General features: G+C 50.5%; 2 protein-coding genes across 5 annotated transcripts in view; one reads left to right on the top strand and one right to left on the bottom strand.

Moving 5' to 3' along the window:
- The window catches only part of LOC139153211 (zinc finger protein 84-like), a 27,671-nt gene extending 17,378 nt beyond the window's left edge, over window positions 1-10,293 (bottom strand). Inside the window, exons 1-4 of the mRNA XM_070726853.1 lie at window positions 10,225-10,293; window positions 8,634-8,885; window positions 6,570-6,971; window positions 3,426-3,552 (exon numbers count right to left, since the gene is read on the bottom strand). Coding sequence (XP_070582954.1) covers window positions 3,426-3,552; window positions 6,570-6,971; window positions 8,634-8,885; window positions 10,225-10,293 — 850 coding nt within the window. The remainder of the gene's footprint in view (window positions 1-3,425; window positions 3,553-6,569; window positions 6,972-8,633; window positions 8,886-10,224) is intronic.
- Window positions 8,604-16,754, top strand: LOC139175856 (tigger transposable element-derived protein 3-like). 4 transcript variants are annotated; one of them, XM_070767191.1, is made up of 3 exons: window positions 8,604-8,686; window positions 11,382-11,500; window positions 13,629-16,754. In XM_070767191.1, exons 2-3 carry the CDS (start codon window positions 11,449-11,451, stop codon window positions 15,599-15,601), a joined length of 2,025 nt encoding a protein of 674 aa, XP_070623292.1. In that variant the 5' UTR covers window positions 8,604-8,686; window positions 11,382-11,448; the 3' UTR covers window positions 15,602-16,754. The 4 variants fall into 4 exon arrangements, with proteins under 4 accessions (XP_070623292.1, XP_070623293.1, XP_070623291.1 ...); XM_070767192.1 differs by lacking the exon at window positions 8,604-8,686 and adding an exon at window positions 9,241-9,370; XM_070767190.1 differs by lacking the exon at window positions 8,604-8,686 and adding an exon at window positions 10,025-10,303.

Genomic DNA, 16,754 nt, shown 5'->3' with positions numbered 1-16,754 from the left:
TGTAAACGTGCCAATATGCAGCTGTGAGAGCAATCATGGGCTTTCCCAAAAATGCCCATGTAACACCAACACTCCGCAGTCTGCATTGGTTGCCGATCAGTTTCTGGTCACAATTCAAAGTGTTGGTTATCAGCTATAAAGCCCTTCATGGCACCGGACCAGGGTATCTACGAGACCGCCTTCTGCCGCACGAATCCCAGCGACCAGTTAGGTCCCACAGAGTGGGCCTTCTCCGGGTCCCGTCAACAAAACAATGTCGTTTGGCGGGGCCCAGGGGAAGAGCCTTCTCTGTGGCGGCCCCGGCCTTACCACTCTGGAACCAACTCCCCCCAGAGATTAGAATTGCCCCCACCCTCCTCGCCTTTCGTAAGCTCCTTAAAACCCACCTCTGCCGTCAGGCATGGGGGAACTGAGATATTCTTTCCCCCTAGGCCTTTACAATTCTATGCATGTTATGTTTGTTTGTAGGGATGTTTGGTTTTACAATAAGGTTTTTTTAGTTGTTTTAGTATTGGATTTACATGCTGTTTTTTATTACTGTTGTTAGCCGCCCTGAGTCTACAGAGAGGGGCGGCATACAAATCCAATAAATAAATAAATAAATAAATGGAAAGGAATTTGAGGATTGTTGATGTAATCAATAAATATAATGTAAAAGTGAGCAACAAGAAGAACTATTAGTTTGAGATTTTAAGGCAAGCTGAAAAAATACAATGTGGATTATTCATTGGGCGTTTGGAATGGGTTGTAATGGGGGGGGAAACACAAAAATAAGTAAAGATATTAGGAAGAGAGAAAGCAACAAGGCCTAAAATTAAGAGGCATAAGAAATAATAATTAGTTAGTAAAACTGAGTTATAGCAATATTTTAAGAATAAGAGTTGAATTAATTGGTGGTTGACCCAGGAGACAACACAAAGGGATTAGGTGGCCTTAGGGTGGGTGTAACATATGCCAAGGTTACAGAAGTTATAAACATAGAAATGGAAGAAAGATAATTATTTGAGACGTGGCACCACTGGTGTGAAAAAAGAAGATAATACCAGACGGTCAAACATAAGTTGAGTGAGGACGAGAGAGACTCAGGAACGGTGTCAGAGGGGGGGAGAGGGAGGGGGAAGACAATGAATGGAGGGAAGGAGAAGAGGGAGAGAAGGAGTAAGAAAGAAGGAAGAAGGGATGAAAGTTGAGAGAGGGGAGTGTTAAGTCAGACTGAAGAGTAAGAGCTGAAAATGGTGCAAAATAAGATATTGGTTTATGAAATACTGAATATATATACGTATCCAGTGAAGGGCTGCAAAAAAATGTACTACCACACTGTGGGCGTGGCTTATTGTGTGGGTGTGGCTTGATGTTCATGTGACCAGGTAGGGGTGCCTTGCTGGCCATGTGACTGGGTGGGAGTGGCTTGACAATTATGTGACCAGGGGTGGCTTAAAGGTCACGTGACTGGGTGGGAGTGGCTTACTGACCAAGAAAAGGTTTCAAATAGGGGCTTGGACTCTTTTCCAGTTGATTAAGTCCCATTATTGGAATAAGCCACAAAAAAGGGCAAAGGATACACAGCATCATTTGTTGAGGAGCACAGTCACATTTTAAGGTTTTGTGCTGAACCCACAAGGTTCAGTAGGATAACAGATTGGGCAAGTAGCTCAATTTTCTTTAATTGCCATGAAAGTTCAGTTCTAGATAATGATTAAAATGATTAACGCGTTTATGGGTAAAAACATACCCTTTAACTATTTCCTATTTTAAAAGTAATTAAGGACCATACTAAGGTAGTAGAGAAGGAAGGGCAATAAAAAAACTGTTTAGTACTTAATAAGTAGTTAATAAACGTACCCCCACTGCGTCCCCTCCCTACCCCATTGGAGGAGCAGCCCATCACTATATCTTATTGATATACACTGCTCAAAAAAATAAAGGGAACACTCAGAGAACACATCCTAAATCTGAATGAGTGAAATATTCTCATTGACTACTTTGTTCTGTACAGAGTTGAAGTGAACAACAGCAGGTGACAATGACTGTCAATCAGTGTTGCTTCCTAAGTTTGATTTCACAGAAGTTTGATTGACTTGGAGTTAAATAAAGAACCTAAGAAAAGCCCTGCTGAATCAAAGCCCATTGAGTCCAGCATTCTGTGTCCCACAGTGGCTCCCCAATTGTCCATGAGGATCTTGAGCAGAAAGAGAAGGCAAGACCCTCCCTTTCCCTTGACCGCCAACAAATGGGACCCAAGGGAACCCTGCCTGCCTCAACCAACATAGAGGCGGCACATGGACATCCGTTTCAATCACCACCTATGATACACTTGGCATCCATGAATCTGTATATTGTGTTGTTTAAGGGTTCCCTTTATTTTTTGAGCAGTATATTTCACAGCCTATGTGTTTTGCTATAAGGATGAAATTTGTGGAGGAAAATAAAAATAATTGAAAAAGAAGGGAGAATGGTGATCTAAGGCACCCCAAGAGGGACCCCCCCGTTCCCTGGACTCAGCCCAGACCCCCCCGGGCCCCCTTCTCGTGAAAGACACACAACCATCCTATGATGGGAGGAATCAGCCACAACGCCATCGATTGTGCTCCGACCTCCAGTATATTATTTAATAATTCATATTTTAGTAGCAGCTAGAATTGCATTTGCACAAAAATGGAAAGAAAATTCCAAAAGATGATGAAAAGATTTTTAGGAAAATTATGGAATGTGCAGAATTGGATAGGATGACAAGAAGGTGGAATCTGAATTTTATAAAATTTGGGGGAAAGTGTATAAATGGTGGAATTTGAGAAAAAAAGATTATTGACAATAATAAAACAAAGTATGAAACAGTAAGATGCATTTTTTTCAATACAACTTACAGTGAAATTCAATGAATAAAACTATTTCTATTAACTGAGTTTAACTATTTAATCATAATTATATAATCAATAGAAAATGTTTAAAATTTTAGGTTTATTTTTCTTTGCATATTAGTATTGCATACAAACAGATATTTCATCCATAAGTTTACTTTTCTGTATTGATATAAAATAGAATTAGGGATTTTTTAAATTTCTGTATTAGGAAGACTTCTATAATAAGAGGCGCAATGGTAGCTCCTATATGTGTTAAATGTTGTTAGTTCTGTCTGTCTTACATTTTTTTAAAAATTCAATAAAAATTATTCAAAAGAAAAAAGAAAGGAGAATGGCGGTCTAAGGCACCCCAAGAGGGACCCCCTCTGTTCCCTGGACTCAGCCCAGACCCCCCCGGGCCCCCTTCTCATGAAAGACACACAACCATCCTATGATGGGAGGAATCAGCCACAACGCCATCGATTGTGCTCCGACCTCCAGGCAGCTGCTTGGCACGTTTGTCTCCGAGAGTCGCACAGCCGATGACTGTGGGCCCAGCCCTCTCCGACACCCGCCGGCTCTTACCCATGGAGACCACTGCCTGGTAGTTGTGCATCATGATGTGGCGGTAGAGATCCTTCTGGCCCTCATTGAGGCCCTTCCACTCTTGCTCCGAGAAGCTGCAGGAGGCGTCATTGAAAAGCAGTGGGACCTGCAGGAGGGCGAGAATGGGGGGTCGTCAGCCACGTTGATCAGAGCTCAGCCATGTTTGCCGCTTTGCAGCGGGCTGGCAAAGGAGACGGTTCTACACAAGCGGCTCATTTGCAGTGTGCGAGCATGCCAACTGCTCACTTAAGTCTTTGGAGAGGGGTGACATACAAGTCTAATAAATTATTATTATTATTATTATTATTATTATTATTATTATTATTATAAAATAATAATACTGTATATGCCACTCTGAGTTTTCGGAGAGGGGCGGCACACAAATCTAATAAATAATAATAATAATAATAATAATAATAATAATAATAAAAATATGGAGTGGGCTCACCCGCTTATTTTATTTATCTATTTGAGTTGGAAGGGACCTTGTGGGTCATCTAGTCCAACCCACCTGCTCAAGGAGGAGTCCCTACACCACTTCGGTCCAATCTCCCCTTGAAAGTCTCAAGTGTTGGAGCTCCCACAACCTCCGCAAGCAACTTCTGTTCCACTGGTTGATCGCTCTCACTGCCAGAAAGTTCCTCCTTATTTCTAGGTTGAATCTCTCCTGGGTCAGTTTCCCTCCGTTATTCCTCGTCTGGCCTTCTGGTGTCTTGGAAAACAGCCTGACCCCCTTTCTCCTCTCTGGGGCAGCCCCTCAAGTACTGGAAGACTGCTATCCTGTCTGCCCTGGTCCTTCTCTTCGCCAGGCTGGCCAGGCTCAGTTCCTGCAACCCGTCTGTTCACGTTAGGGTCTCCAGTCCCCTTATCCTCCTGGTTGCTCTCCTCTGCCCTTTCTCTAGAGTTTAAATGTCTTTTTTGTAGTGTGGTGACCAAAATTGGATGCAGTACTCTAAGTAGGGTCTAACTAATCTAATAAATAAATAAATCTAATAAATAAACTAAGGCTTTATAGAGTGGCATGAATACCTTCCTAGTCCTAGATTGTATCCCTCTGTTAATGCAACTCAGGATTGTACTGGCCTTTTCGGCTGCCGCTGCACATTGCTGACTCATTTTTAGTTGGTTGTCCACCAAGACTCCAAGACCCCTCTCGCAGTTGCTGCTATCGAGTGCCGTTTCACCCAATTTATATGTCTCTCTTTGGTTTTTCTTACCTAAGTGTTGGATTTTACTTTTCTCTGCATTGAATTTCATTTTGATGGGCCCAGTGTTCAAGTCTGTCAAGATCCATCTGGATCCTGAGCCTGTCCACTGGGGCGTTGGCTACTCCTGCCAGCTTAGCATTTGCTGCAAATTTGGTCAGCTCCCCTTCTATTCCCTCCTCTAGGTCATTTATGAAGATATTAAAGAGTAGTGGGCCTAGGACAGAACTTTGTGGTATCCCACTGCTTACTTCTCTCCATGTGGACTTAGGCCCATTGAGGACTACTCGCTGGGCATGGTTGCCAGTTGTCAATCCATCTGGATGTGTCTATCCCACTTTTTTCTAGCTTATGAAGAAATAGCTCGTGGTCTACTTTGTCAAATGCTTTGCTGAAGTCTAAGTATACTACGTCCACTGCATTTCGCTGGTCTATTAATGAGGTGGCAGTGTTGAAGAATGAGATTTTGGCATGACTTGTTCTTAACAAACCTGTGTTGGCTGCTGGTTATTACTTTATTTGTTTCTAAGCGGTGGCAGATCTGTTTTTTAATTACTTTTTCCAGTATTTTGCCAGGCATTGATGTTAAGCTGATTGGTCTGTAGTTACCTGGGTCTGGTTTTTTACCTTTTTTGAAGATGGGGACCACGTCAGCACGTTTCCAATCTTCAGGTGGTTCCCCTGTGTTCCAGGATATTTGGAAGATGCGGTGCAGTGGTTCAGAAATGACGTCTGCTAGTTCTTTTCGGACTGGGGTGTAGTCCATCTGGTGGTCCTGGTGATTTGTATTCATTAAGTTCAGAGAGGTGATTTCTTACTGCATTTTTACTTAGGTCGAATTTTGCTTCAGATGTGGTTTTTTTGCCGTTGTGTTACTGGTTGGTTGAGTGGCAGTTTCCTTTTGTGTGAAGACCGATGCAAAGAATGTGATTGGCAGCTCTGCTTTGTCTTGTGTTGTCTGTTGTTTCTTTGCCGTCTTCTCTCTTCCCTCTTTCCACCTCGCAGCTTCTGGTGCAACCGAGGCCGCGAGGTGGTCACCAGGCATTTCGGCCGCTCGGCTGCAAACCATTTGCAACCCACGGGTGGTGGACCTGATTTAGAGGAGGGGATAGCAGGGAAACTCATCAAGTTTGCAGACGGCACCAAGTGGTCAGGAGTAAGCCAAGAGCCGAAAAGATCTTGACGGACATGAAGCCAGGGCCCTAGCCAACAAAATGGAACTCAGCAAGGAGAAAAGTGAGGTTTTACACTCCAGCAAGAAAAACCAAATGTGCAGCTACACACGAGGTGAAACCTGGATCAATAGTAGCACCTGCCAGGCGGATCTAGATCAATGTTTCCCAACTTTTGGCAACTTGAACATATTTGGACTTCAACTCCCAGAATTCCCCAGCCAGCATTCGCATTCGCTGGCTGGGGAATTCTGGGAGTTGAAGTCCAAATATCTTCAAGTTGCCAAAGTTGGGAAACACTGATCTAGACAAACACTTCAATACCAGTCAGCATTGTGCGGCAGTTGGAGACCTCTCCTCTTAAAGGATACTAACAGAGGGATTCTGGGAGTTGAAGTCCACCCATCTTAAACCATGCCAGCTGGGGGATTCTGGAAGTCCTCTCCTTTTAAAGGATACTAACGGGCGATTCTGGGAGTTGGAGTCCATCCATCTTAAAACATGCTGGCTGGGGGATTCTGGGGGTTGAAGTCCACTCCTCTTAAATTTCCGAACGTTGCCAAGGCAAACACCCTTGTTGGCTTCATTTGCACAACATCCTAAACTCCCATCGAGAGTATCAACCTGCCAAGTACGGCAAAAATAATTAAACTAAAATAAAAAAGCCGGCAGTGGGCCACTCCCACCCTTCCTTGACCAACCAATCCCTACACCCGCAGGATTCAACCCCCACCGCCTCCCCTCACCTTAGGGACCTCCCCCTTGGCGCCTGGTGGGAAACGTAGGATCCAGAAGTTGCGGTTCTTCAGGAGGTTCTCCATGTTGTCCAGGCGCCGCTGGAGCTGCCCGTATTCCTGGATCAGGGTGCCCAAGGCGGCCCACTTGCTCTCCAGCTGGTTGCCGAACTCTACCGCCGTCTTCTCGCAGCCGTCCAGCTTGGTCTCGGCCATGCCCATCCGGCCCTCCAGGCTCATCAGCTGAGCAGCGTAGGCGTCCACCTTGTTTTCCACCGCCTGGATTTCCACCGCCACCGTCAGGGAGAGCTCGGCCGTCTCGGGGGGGAGGTCAAGCGTTGGGTTTTGTGTGGGGAGGCTGAGGGAGGGCTGCACCGTTGCCGGATGGTGGGGGTCCATGTCCCACTGAAGGTCCTGTTGGCAAAAAAGTGGGGGGGAGGGGGGGTCACCAACCCGGGAAGGATACAGCCAGTCCTCGGCTTATGACCTGTTTACTTAGTGACCGTTTATCCCTTTATTATTTTGATCCCCGTTTGCATTAGGTTGGGAAGTTTTTGCAGGCCACGGACATCAGGGGTAATCCTTCCTCGGCCAATTTCCCCCCTAAACAGCAACCCTGTGAGGTGGGTTAAGTGGGACTAGGACACGGCGTCTCTTGGTGTTGGCCCAAAGTCACCCAGTTGCCTAAGGGGAGACTAGCGTATCAACCTTGAACGGTATTGGGCCTTGCAAGGCATGCCCATATCTCAAGATCACTCTGCGGACTGCACTGGCTGCCGATTGCTTTCCGGACACAATTCAAAGTGTTGGTTATGACCTATAAAGCCCTACATGGCACTGGACCAGAGTATCTCCAAGACCGCCTTCTGCCCCACGAATCCCAGCGACCGGTGGGGTCCCACAGAGTCGGCCTTCTCAGGGTCCCGTCAACCAGACAATGTCGGATGGCGGGGCCTAGGGGAAGAGCCTTCTCTGTGGGGGGCCCGGCCCTCTGGAACCAGCTCCCCCCAGAGATTCGCACTGCCCCCACTCTCCTTGCTTTCCGAAAAAGTTTGAAGACTCCTCTTTGCCACCAGGCCTGGAGTCATTAGATCTTTCTCCCCCTGACCAACGAATGTGTTTAGAATAAATTATTGTTTTTTAAGTCTTTTAATTATTATTAATTGGATCAAATTGTTTTATTATGTATTTTTTGTTTGTTGTGAGCTGCCCCAAGTCCTCGGAGAGGGGCAGCATACAAATCCAATAAATAAATAAATAATAATAAATAAACCTGCCTAAGGCAAGACAGCTGCTAACCTGCCTTCCATGGAGGACCTGTTACACTGCACAGGGCGGTGAAAATATGTACTGACCCCTCGCATGCTGGACACAAACTGTTTCAACTCCGACCCTCAAAACGTCTCTGCAGAGCAATGCAAGTTTGGGAGATTCCCCCCCTCTCCACCAGGCAAGCCACCAAACTCAAGATCCAAACATTGAGGTGACCAAAACCCACAGGATTCCGTCCCCATCACCAATGGGCAGGTAGAAAGGGCACCATGAGGTGATCAATGTGTTCCCAACAACTGACCCCCCCCAAGCTTGGGAGGGGTCTACAGACCCACCCACCACATTCAAGATCCAAACTTTGGGGGTGGTTAGCTGTTGCCAGGACAGTTCTCCAATCATTCACCACTATTGGGCGGGTGGAAAGGGTACCACGAGACGAGCCCCCACCCAGAACAATGCAAGCTCGGGAGGCGTCACCCTTTCCTCCAGAATCCAAAGTTAGGAGGTGGAACGCCCCCCCCCCCGAGGAGCCCCCACTCTCCCATCCCCACCACCCCGGGAGAACAGGTGGAAAGGGCACCACGAGGAGATCCCCCCACACACACACAGCCAATGAGTCTCCATCCAAGCTCGGGAGGGGTCCAGACGGCCCAAACCCACCCAGGATGGGGGAGGAGGGGTCATAAAAGACCCCATTCTCGTGGGTTGGGGAGGGGTTCAGATCCCCCCCACCGCAAGAGGGGATCCTCCCCCCCTCCAGCCCCGCCCGGACTGCGGCAAGCGCCCCTCCCTCCCCCCGCTGACCTGGGCGGGGCTCCACTCGGCCATTGGCCTGGCGGCGGCGGTCGTTAAACAAGGTGAGGGGGGGAAACCGGGCGAGGCGTCAGGAGCGACGGGGGCGATCGGGGGCTGTGGGTCGGCTGGGCGATCGATTCGGGGCGCCGGTCCGGTCCAGGAAGCCGCGGGCGCCGAAGGAGCAGCGGAGCCCGCTTTTCCTGCAGCGACACCGGGCGGCCGGAGGTCGGCACTGCAGCCTCGGCGAAGCGCCTCTGCTGGCTTCGGGGGGGGAGGGGGAGGGAGGGGAGGAAAAGAGGGGGGTCCTCCCCCGCTTTTGGGGTGCCCACTTCTGAGTCTACACTTTGGGGATCCCCAGTTTTTGAAGTGTCCAGTTTTTGAGGTCCCCACCTTGGGGGGGGGGGGTTCACCATGAGTTTCCACTTTGAGACTCCCCATTTTGGGGGGGTCTCCACTTTTGGGGCATCCACGTTTAGGAGGAAGGAGGGGAGAAAGGAAAGGAGGGAGGGGGAAAGGAATGGAGAGGCCCCTCCTCTCCTCTCCCCTCCCTCTCTGCTCCATCCCCTCCCCCCCTTGATTCTTAGCCCCCCCTCTCGCGCCCTCCCCTCCCACCGCCGGAGAAACCGTTCCGTTGCGTCGGTTGCAGCTGTGTGGGGGTCAAGGACGGGCGCCCCCTAACGGCCGTACCAGCATCTCCACGCGTGGTGGTCGATTTGGGGGATCTGAATTGTTGCCCCCACTCCCAGGTTGGAAAAAGGGGGAGCGGAGCAAAGGGGGGGTGGAGGGGTAGGGGGGGAAGAGGGGCGCAGCATCCCCCACTGGGGGTTGACTCAGACCCCCCTCCCCCACATGAATTGGGGGAGGGGTTTCTCTGGCTCTACCCCCCTCCCCCCAAATTCCAAAGGTGACTATGAGGGGGGGTCTTCCAGTCCGGCCTTAGAGAGACGCCCCTCCCCCACATGCTCCCTCTCCCCATTTTAATTTTTTTTAAATGGGCGGTTGGTGGGCTTCCCATGTCAGGTGGGGGCTTCTGGGAACCTCTATAACCTTCATAGTGTATTGGACAAAATAAAGACATAAACACATAAATAAAAAATAAGCTGGAAGCCCCCCCCTCTTCGGACTCCTTTCTCCCCATCCCTCAGTGCTTTCAGCCTCCAAAAGACCCCCCAGGCCCACCCAGGCCCCATTTCCAGAGAAATCGGTGGGGGGGCTCTTTCACCCCCTCCCCCACCCTCCCACCCACCCAGAAGGCACCGCCTGGTGGTTCCTGAATGAACCATTGTTTGCTTGCCCCGCCTCTCGGCAGGCCCCGCCATCCAATCCCAGGCAGGGAGAGATGCTGGAGAGACGGGCAGGACCAATGGCTGGTGAGAATGTAGCCTGGCAGAGGCTGGGCAGGGCGAGGGGAGGGGTCCGGGGGGGGCAGGCCGGGCGAAGGGGGCCGAGCCTCCCCATGGCCTGCCTGCTGCCCGGATCTTCCGGCCGGCCACCGAGCGAGCGGGCGAGTGAGCGAGCCAGGAGTCCTCCCTCAGGTGGGATGCTGTGCTTCTAGCATCCTTCCTCCTCCTCCATCCTCCAGAAGGGACCAGGCCCTTACCCTGAGCAGCCAGGTGGAGGGGGAAACCAGGCCTGGCCAGCTACCACCAAAACCCTCATCCCCAGCCATAGAGACTCAGGTGAGGCCGCATCGCATCCACCTGGGGAAAGCATCAGGGATGTGAACGGAGGGCCAGGAGGGGAAGAAGAACGGAGCATGTGCAGAGTGCTTTCTGCTCTCTCTCTCTCTCTGTCCCCCCTCCCTCAATGCTCCCCCCCCTCCATATCGTGGCATCCAGCCCAGGGATGGGGAGGGGGGAGTGGAACGGAAATTGGGGGGGTGGGGGTCCAACAATGGAGGTTTTTCACAAGGGATGCGACAGCCGTCCATCTGGAAACGACGGTTTTTCTGCTTGGACAGAACTGGATGACCTCGAAGGTTCCTTTCCAACTGTTATTCTGGAGGTGGGAGGCCCATTTTAACAAGGGGGGGGGCTTTGACTCCCAGAATTCCATCCTTTTGTCTGGGAAGTTGCTGTTCCCATTTGTCTTTAAAAAGTTGCTGAGTTTTTTTTCCCCCCTCGTTGGGTTTCCCCCAAACTTTGAATGGTGGCTAAACAAACCATTATAAGCAGAGGACTACGTGCATGATTTTTTTTTAAATGCCGATTTGTGCGTCGTCCCTCAATGAGGCAGGGCAGTCCCTCAATGTGACAAACCAATAAGTAAATACGGGCAGCCCCAGGACTTAATGGTTTGCTTAATAACCATTTGTAGTTCACAACCAGCTTTTAGAAAAGGAAATTTATGTCTGTGCTTTCACTCTTGCAAACCAGTGCGGCGTCACCCGATTCAAAATTTAGACTCTCGGCAACTGATTCGTAGTTATGACGGTCGTGGGCTTCCCCTGAGGGTGGGGGGCAGTCACACGATCCTCTTTTGCCACCTTTCCCCCGGCAAAGTTGACACGGGAACCTGATTCGCTACCTTCCCACGCTACTCACTAAACAGCTGCAGCGACTTGCTTAGCGGCGGTGGTCGTAAAATGAGACAAAAAACTCAACAAAACGAACGCCTCGCTTAACGACCAAAATTGTGGGCCATTGAGGTGAGGAGTTCTAGTAAGAGCGGCTTTCGGGGATGCAATTGGTGTGACCTGTCTCCCCTGCCGATTTGTGGGACCAAAGTTGAGGGTGCCCCTTTTTCGCTTCCTCGCAGACCCACCTTGGCTGAGGACCCCACCATAGAAGATCTCGGCAATACCTCCAACCGCGTGGCGGTGAGGATGATGAAGGAGATGGAACAGGACCCGGAGAACTGCAGCTTCCAAGAAGTCGGTGGGTCTCCCAGCTGATCTGTACTCTCCAAAATGTCTTTTCCCCCCCCTCCTGGTCGCTTCTCAAAAATTGTCCAGACAGACAGACAGATGGACAGACAGATGGACAGACAGACCACGGCCTGTTTAAAAAGTTATGCATTGGGCAGAGAAACGTGGCTTAATTTGGAGAGAAGGGAGGATTTGCAGCTCGGGGTTGAATTGTGGGGACTTTTGGGGGTCTCTGGGCTTGGTGGTTTCCCTGCAGACATTTCACGGGCCAACTAGGTAACAACATCAGTATTAAAAGGAAGAGGGGGGGTTGTGGAGAGGAGGAGGGCTGTGGGGTCCTTGCAAATGCTTGATAACCCGACTGATAATCATCAGTGTTAGAAGTGAGTGGGGGGAGTGAAGAGAGGAAGAGGAGGAGGAAGGAAAGAGGACTATGGGGTCCTTTATGAGTTGGGGGGAGGGGTTCTTTGCAGATGTCTCATGACCCAACCAGGGAACACCATCAGTGTTAGAAGAGAGGAAGGGGGGGGAGGAGGAGGAGGAAGGACTGTATGGTCCTAGGAGCTCTCTGAGTTTCTTGGTTTCTTCATAGACTTTTCATCACCCAACTAGGTAACATCGTCAGGGCTAGGAGGGTGGTTTGCAGGCACAACAGGAGGAGGGGAAGGAGGAGGAGTGTGGGGGGGGAGAACAACTGTGGGATCCTCATGCTCTCTGAGCATGGTGGTCTCTGCAGATGTTTCATGACCAAACTGCCGTATTCTTCGGAGTAGAAGACGCATCTTAGTTTTGGGGGAGGAAAATAGGGAAAAGGGATTCACCTGCGTCCTTAGCCAGCACATTATTTTATCTCCTGGTTAAGGGCTTAGAAAAAACCCTTATTCAGAGAGAGTAACAATGAAAGAGCTTGCAAGCCAATAAGGGCTGGGAACATTATTAGCACCTGGTTAGGGCTGGAAAGAAACATTCTTTGCAGAAAGTAATAATAATAATAATAATAATAATAATAATAATAATTTATTGGATTTGTATGCCGCCCCTCTCCGTAACAGCTTGCAAGCGGGTAAGAGCTGGGAACATGGTTAGGACTGGAAAGAAACTTATTCAGAGCAAGTTAGAGCAATGAAAAAAACCCTGCAAAGACTTAGGGCTTGGAAAACATTATTCTTTGCAGAGAGTAACAATGAAAGAGCTTGCAAGCCCTAAGAGCTGGGAACATTGTTAGTACCAGGTTAGGGCTGGATAGAAACATTATTTGCAAAGAGTAACAATGGAAGAGCTTGCAAGCCATAAGAGCTGGGAACATTGTTAGTACACTAGTACCTCTAGATGCGAGCTGCTCTACATGCGAGTATTTCAAGATACGAGCCACGAGGGGAGAGACATTTCTGTTCTATTCCAGAGCTCAAATTCGGGATATGAGCCGAGCGTCCACTAGGTGGCGCAAGAATCCTTGCTTTTGGTTATCTCGGAGGGGGGGAAAGTTATTTGTTCCAGATACGAGTTGCCTCGACATACAAGCTCCCTTATGGAACAAATTATGCTCATATCTAGGGGTACTACTGTACCTGGTTAGGGCTGGATAGAAACATTCTTTGCAAAGAGTAACAATGAAAGAGCTTGCAAGCCACAAGAGCTAGGAACATTGTTAGTACCTAGTTAGGGCTGGAAAGAAGCATTCAGGGCAAGTAGAGCTATAAAAAAAACCTACAAGGACAGGATTTGGAAAACATTCTTTGCAAAGAGTAACAATGAAAGAGCTTGCAAGCCATAAGAGCTAAAAACATTCTTAGACCTAGTTAGGGCTGGATAGAAACTTATTCGGAGCAAGTTAGAGCAATGAAAAAACCCTGCAAAGACTTAGGGCTTGGAAAACATTCTTTGCAGAGATAAACCATGAAAGAGCCTGCAGGGTAAGAGCTGGGAAGATCATTAGCAGATAGTTAAGGCTGGGGGAAAAGCTTGGAGAAAAGCTACATCCAGAGTATAAGACGCAACTGAATTCTCAGCCTCTTTTAGGGAGGAAAACGGTGCGTCTTATATTCCGAAAAATACGGCAGGTAACACCTTCCGGCTCTGCCCCTCACCGACTCTCAGTGGGGCAGGAAATTCACTTTCTTCTGCTTTTCCTTCCCCAGAGGAGACCTGGCAGCCGAAAATCATTAAGCAGGAGGAAGAGGAGGACGATGGACTGGAGATGCACCTCAACCGGCTGGAGGCCGCCGCCGCTGCGCAATGTGCCACCAACGGACTCCACCAGGTCATGCAGAAACCAAGCAGCCCCGAGACCGTTCTAATGGGTTCGGGGGCCACCAACGAGGAGATCATATTGGTGGACTACCGAGTGAGTCCTTTAGTTCAGGGGTGCAGACCCCAGTTGGGGGAGATGCCCCACTGGTGCCTGGAATGCGGCAAAAGCTTCAGCCTGAAATCCGAGCTGGAAGTCCATCAGTCCAAGCACGCCGGGCAGAACTCCTACATCTGCGGCGACTGCGGGCGGAGCTTCATGGAGCACATGGCGCTGTCTGGGCAGGGCGCTTGTGCCGCAGGGCACCCCTTCACCCCTTCCGTGAGCCGGAGAAAGGGGCCGTCCCTGCCAAGCGAAACCGGGGTCCAGCGCAAGGAGCGCAAGGAGCTGTCCCTGCAGGAGAAAGTGCGTGTTCTGGAGATGCTCGAAGGGCCCAAGGTTTCGCAGAGCGAACTGGCCAAGCGATTCGGGGTGTCCCAGCCCCAAATCTGCCGTATCATCAAGAACAAAGAACGCATCCTGACCGAATGGGGGAAAAATGCCAACCCGAGTCGCAAACGAAGGCTGGAAGACAAAAGTCCAGCCGGCGGTGGCGACCGATCGTTCTTTCAGTGGTTCGAACGCAATTGCGGACACCCATTCTCCACCGAGGGGAAGCTCTGGCAAGACAAAGTCGCCTTCGCAGGCGGGGAACCGGGCGTGGAGACCACCCTCCAGTGGCCAAACAGCTCTCCGGCCAAGCCGAAAATTGGCCTCAAGAGGCCGCTTCCGGAGAAATGGAACCGGGAACATCTGGAAGAGGAGGACGATGAAGACGAGAACCGCTGGGAAAGTACGACACTGCCCTGCATCCTCAGCCAGTATGACCTTCCCAACGTCTACGCTTGCGGAGAGACAGGGATGCTCTTTAGAGCGACCCCGGAAGATCTGACTGTCCGGAGAGTTGGCGAACCCCAAGACCAGCTGACGGTCTTGCTGTGCGCCAACATGGATGGCTCGGATAAAAAGGATGTGTGGATCGTGGGCAAGGCTGCACGGCCATTTGGTGGCCTTCGGGGATTGTCTGCTGCCACCTACAAGACGAACAGCAGGGCCTGGATGACCCCCGCCATCTTTTCCGAGTGGCTTCGGAGGTTCAACGAGGAGATGAAGCGGCAGGAGAGGAGGGTGGCGCTCTTCGTCACGCAGTGCGGTGTCCATCCCTACGCTGAGCTCTCCAATGTCCAGATGGTCTTCATGCCTCCTCACCTCGCCTGGCTGCCTCCCCTGGAGCAAGGGATCATCCAGAATTTCAAGTACCACTACCGGAGAAGGATGTTGACCCACATCTTGGTCAAGGACCACGGCAAAGTCTCCAGCCCCACCAGAAAAGTCTCCAGCTGCCTCTCCCTTCTGGATGCTGTCCACCTGCTAGTCCAAGCGTGGACGGAGGTGTGTCCGCAAACCATAGCAAACTCTTTCAAAGCGGCGGGTTTCAGCGTGAACCCCCGTGTGCTGCACCCTCCGTTGGAAGTGGTCCAAGCGTTGGGCTGCAAGGATCAAGACCAGTTTGAGCAGTTTGTGTTGATGGACGAAGGGCTGGAGTGTTTTGGAGACCAGGAGAACCTGGACCCGACGAAGGAGGTCCCTCAACCGCAAGAACCCGTTTCAGCGAGAGCAGAAGAGGAAGAGGAGGAGGAGGAAGCAGCCGCCTGTCCTTCCAAGACCGATGTGGTGGACAGCTTAGCAAAGCTGCGGCGCTACCTGGAGTGCCACACCGTGTCACCCAACACCTTCCAGACGTTCTACCACATGGAGGACCTGATCCACGCCCTGGCTCTATCCGACATGAAGTTAGTTGGAGCCAAACCCTGCCAAGACTGATGCCCAGCACAGATGGAGCATTCCGGAGGCCGAAACAGGTGTCCAGAAATCCACCTGCTTTTTTGGGCTTCTGGATACCCTGTGGAGTCTCCCAAGTAGTTTTTGGCATGTAGTGTTGAGTGAGATTCCTGCCGTTTCCCTCCTGAGAGTTAGCAGCATGTGGAGAAGAACTGCAGAGTTAGAGGTTTCTAGCAAGAAACAAGGGGGAGGAAAAATGATTTCTGGACGTACACTGCCCACCCACCTTCCTGCGGAGAATTTAGGGAGGGTGGTGGACAGCAAGGGTCTTCCATTTGATTCATCCTGGCTTTTGTTTACACACCCAAAGGCAAATTTGTTCTGTGCAGCTAGACCATGGTTCAGCCTAGGTGCCCCCTCGCAGATAATGATTAACAGCAGCTTTGCAAATGTAGAAAGTGTGGGTAACAGAAAGGTCTGGGGTTTCCTGGGGGAGGGGCCAAACTGTGCCACACCCCCACATGCACATAATGCAAAGGACATCCTCTGTGCCCCCCCTTGTGCGAGGGGCTCAGGGCCTCTTCCTGACTTGTACGCGACATGATACGTCAAAGACACAACATCGGTCCCTCAGCCTGTACAGGTGACGTACCCCTGCGCAGATGGAGTACGATGGTCGATGGTGTCAGGGGGAGCCTAAGGCTTACCAGTGGTTGTGGAAAGGGGGCGTTAGGGGTCGCAGGGCCAGGACGGAAGGTCTTCTGGCGTCCTGAAAGATACGGTGGCCCAGGCTTAGAATGATGACGCAGCAAATCAGGGTGACGGCGGTCGCTCAATGCCAGGACGGCAGCAACCAAAACTGATGCACTTCTTCAGGGAGCTCCTTTGGGACCTCAACCTTGGGGAAGATGTCCATTTCAAACCCTGCTCGGCCAACAGCAGTGGAACAGAACCGCTCCAGGACAAGAGCTCTCCTTGGAGAAAACCATTGGATACTACACTAGGGCAACAGTGGCACCGAGAGGGGAAAGCTGTGGAACTTACCAGAACTCCCCTCCTTTTGGAGCTCTAGAGGGAGGGGTGCTTAGATGCTTAAGAGCCCCTGGGCTCACTCACTCTGGGCATTTGAAGGACTCTTGACTTTACAGATGGAAATGGGTCTTTTGATCGGATGCCAATAAAGTGTTCAAAGGTT

This window comes from Erythrolamprus reginae, chromosome Z (assembly GCF_031021105.1).
Source record: "Erythrolamprus reginae isolate rEryReg1 chromosome Z, rEryReg1.hap1, whole genome shotgun sequence".
Lineage (NCBI taxonomy): Eukaryota > Metazoa > Chordata > Lepidosauria > Squamata > Dipsadidae > Erythrolamprus > Erythrolamprus reginae.
This window is presented reverse-complemented; position numbering and strand designations above follow the sequence as displayed.

What these genes read in the sequence shown, in the direction of transcription:
- LOC139175856 (XM_070767191.1), top strand. Translation starts at nt 11,449, where the DNA reads ATGATGAAGGAGATGGAACAGGACCCGGAGAACTGCAGCTTCCAAGAA. An exon ending in CTGCAGCTTCCAAGAAGTCG is followed by an intron (nt 11,501 to 13,628) that starts GTGGGTCTCCCA and finishes TTCCTTCCCCAG; the next exon opens with AGGAGACCTGGCAGCCGAAA.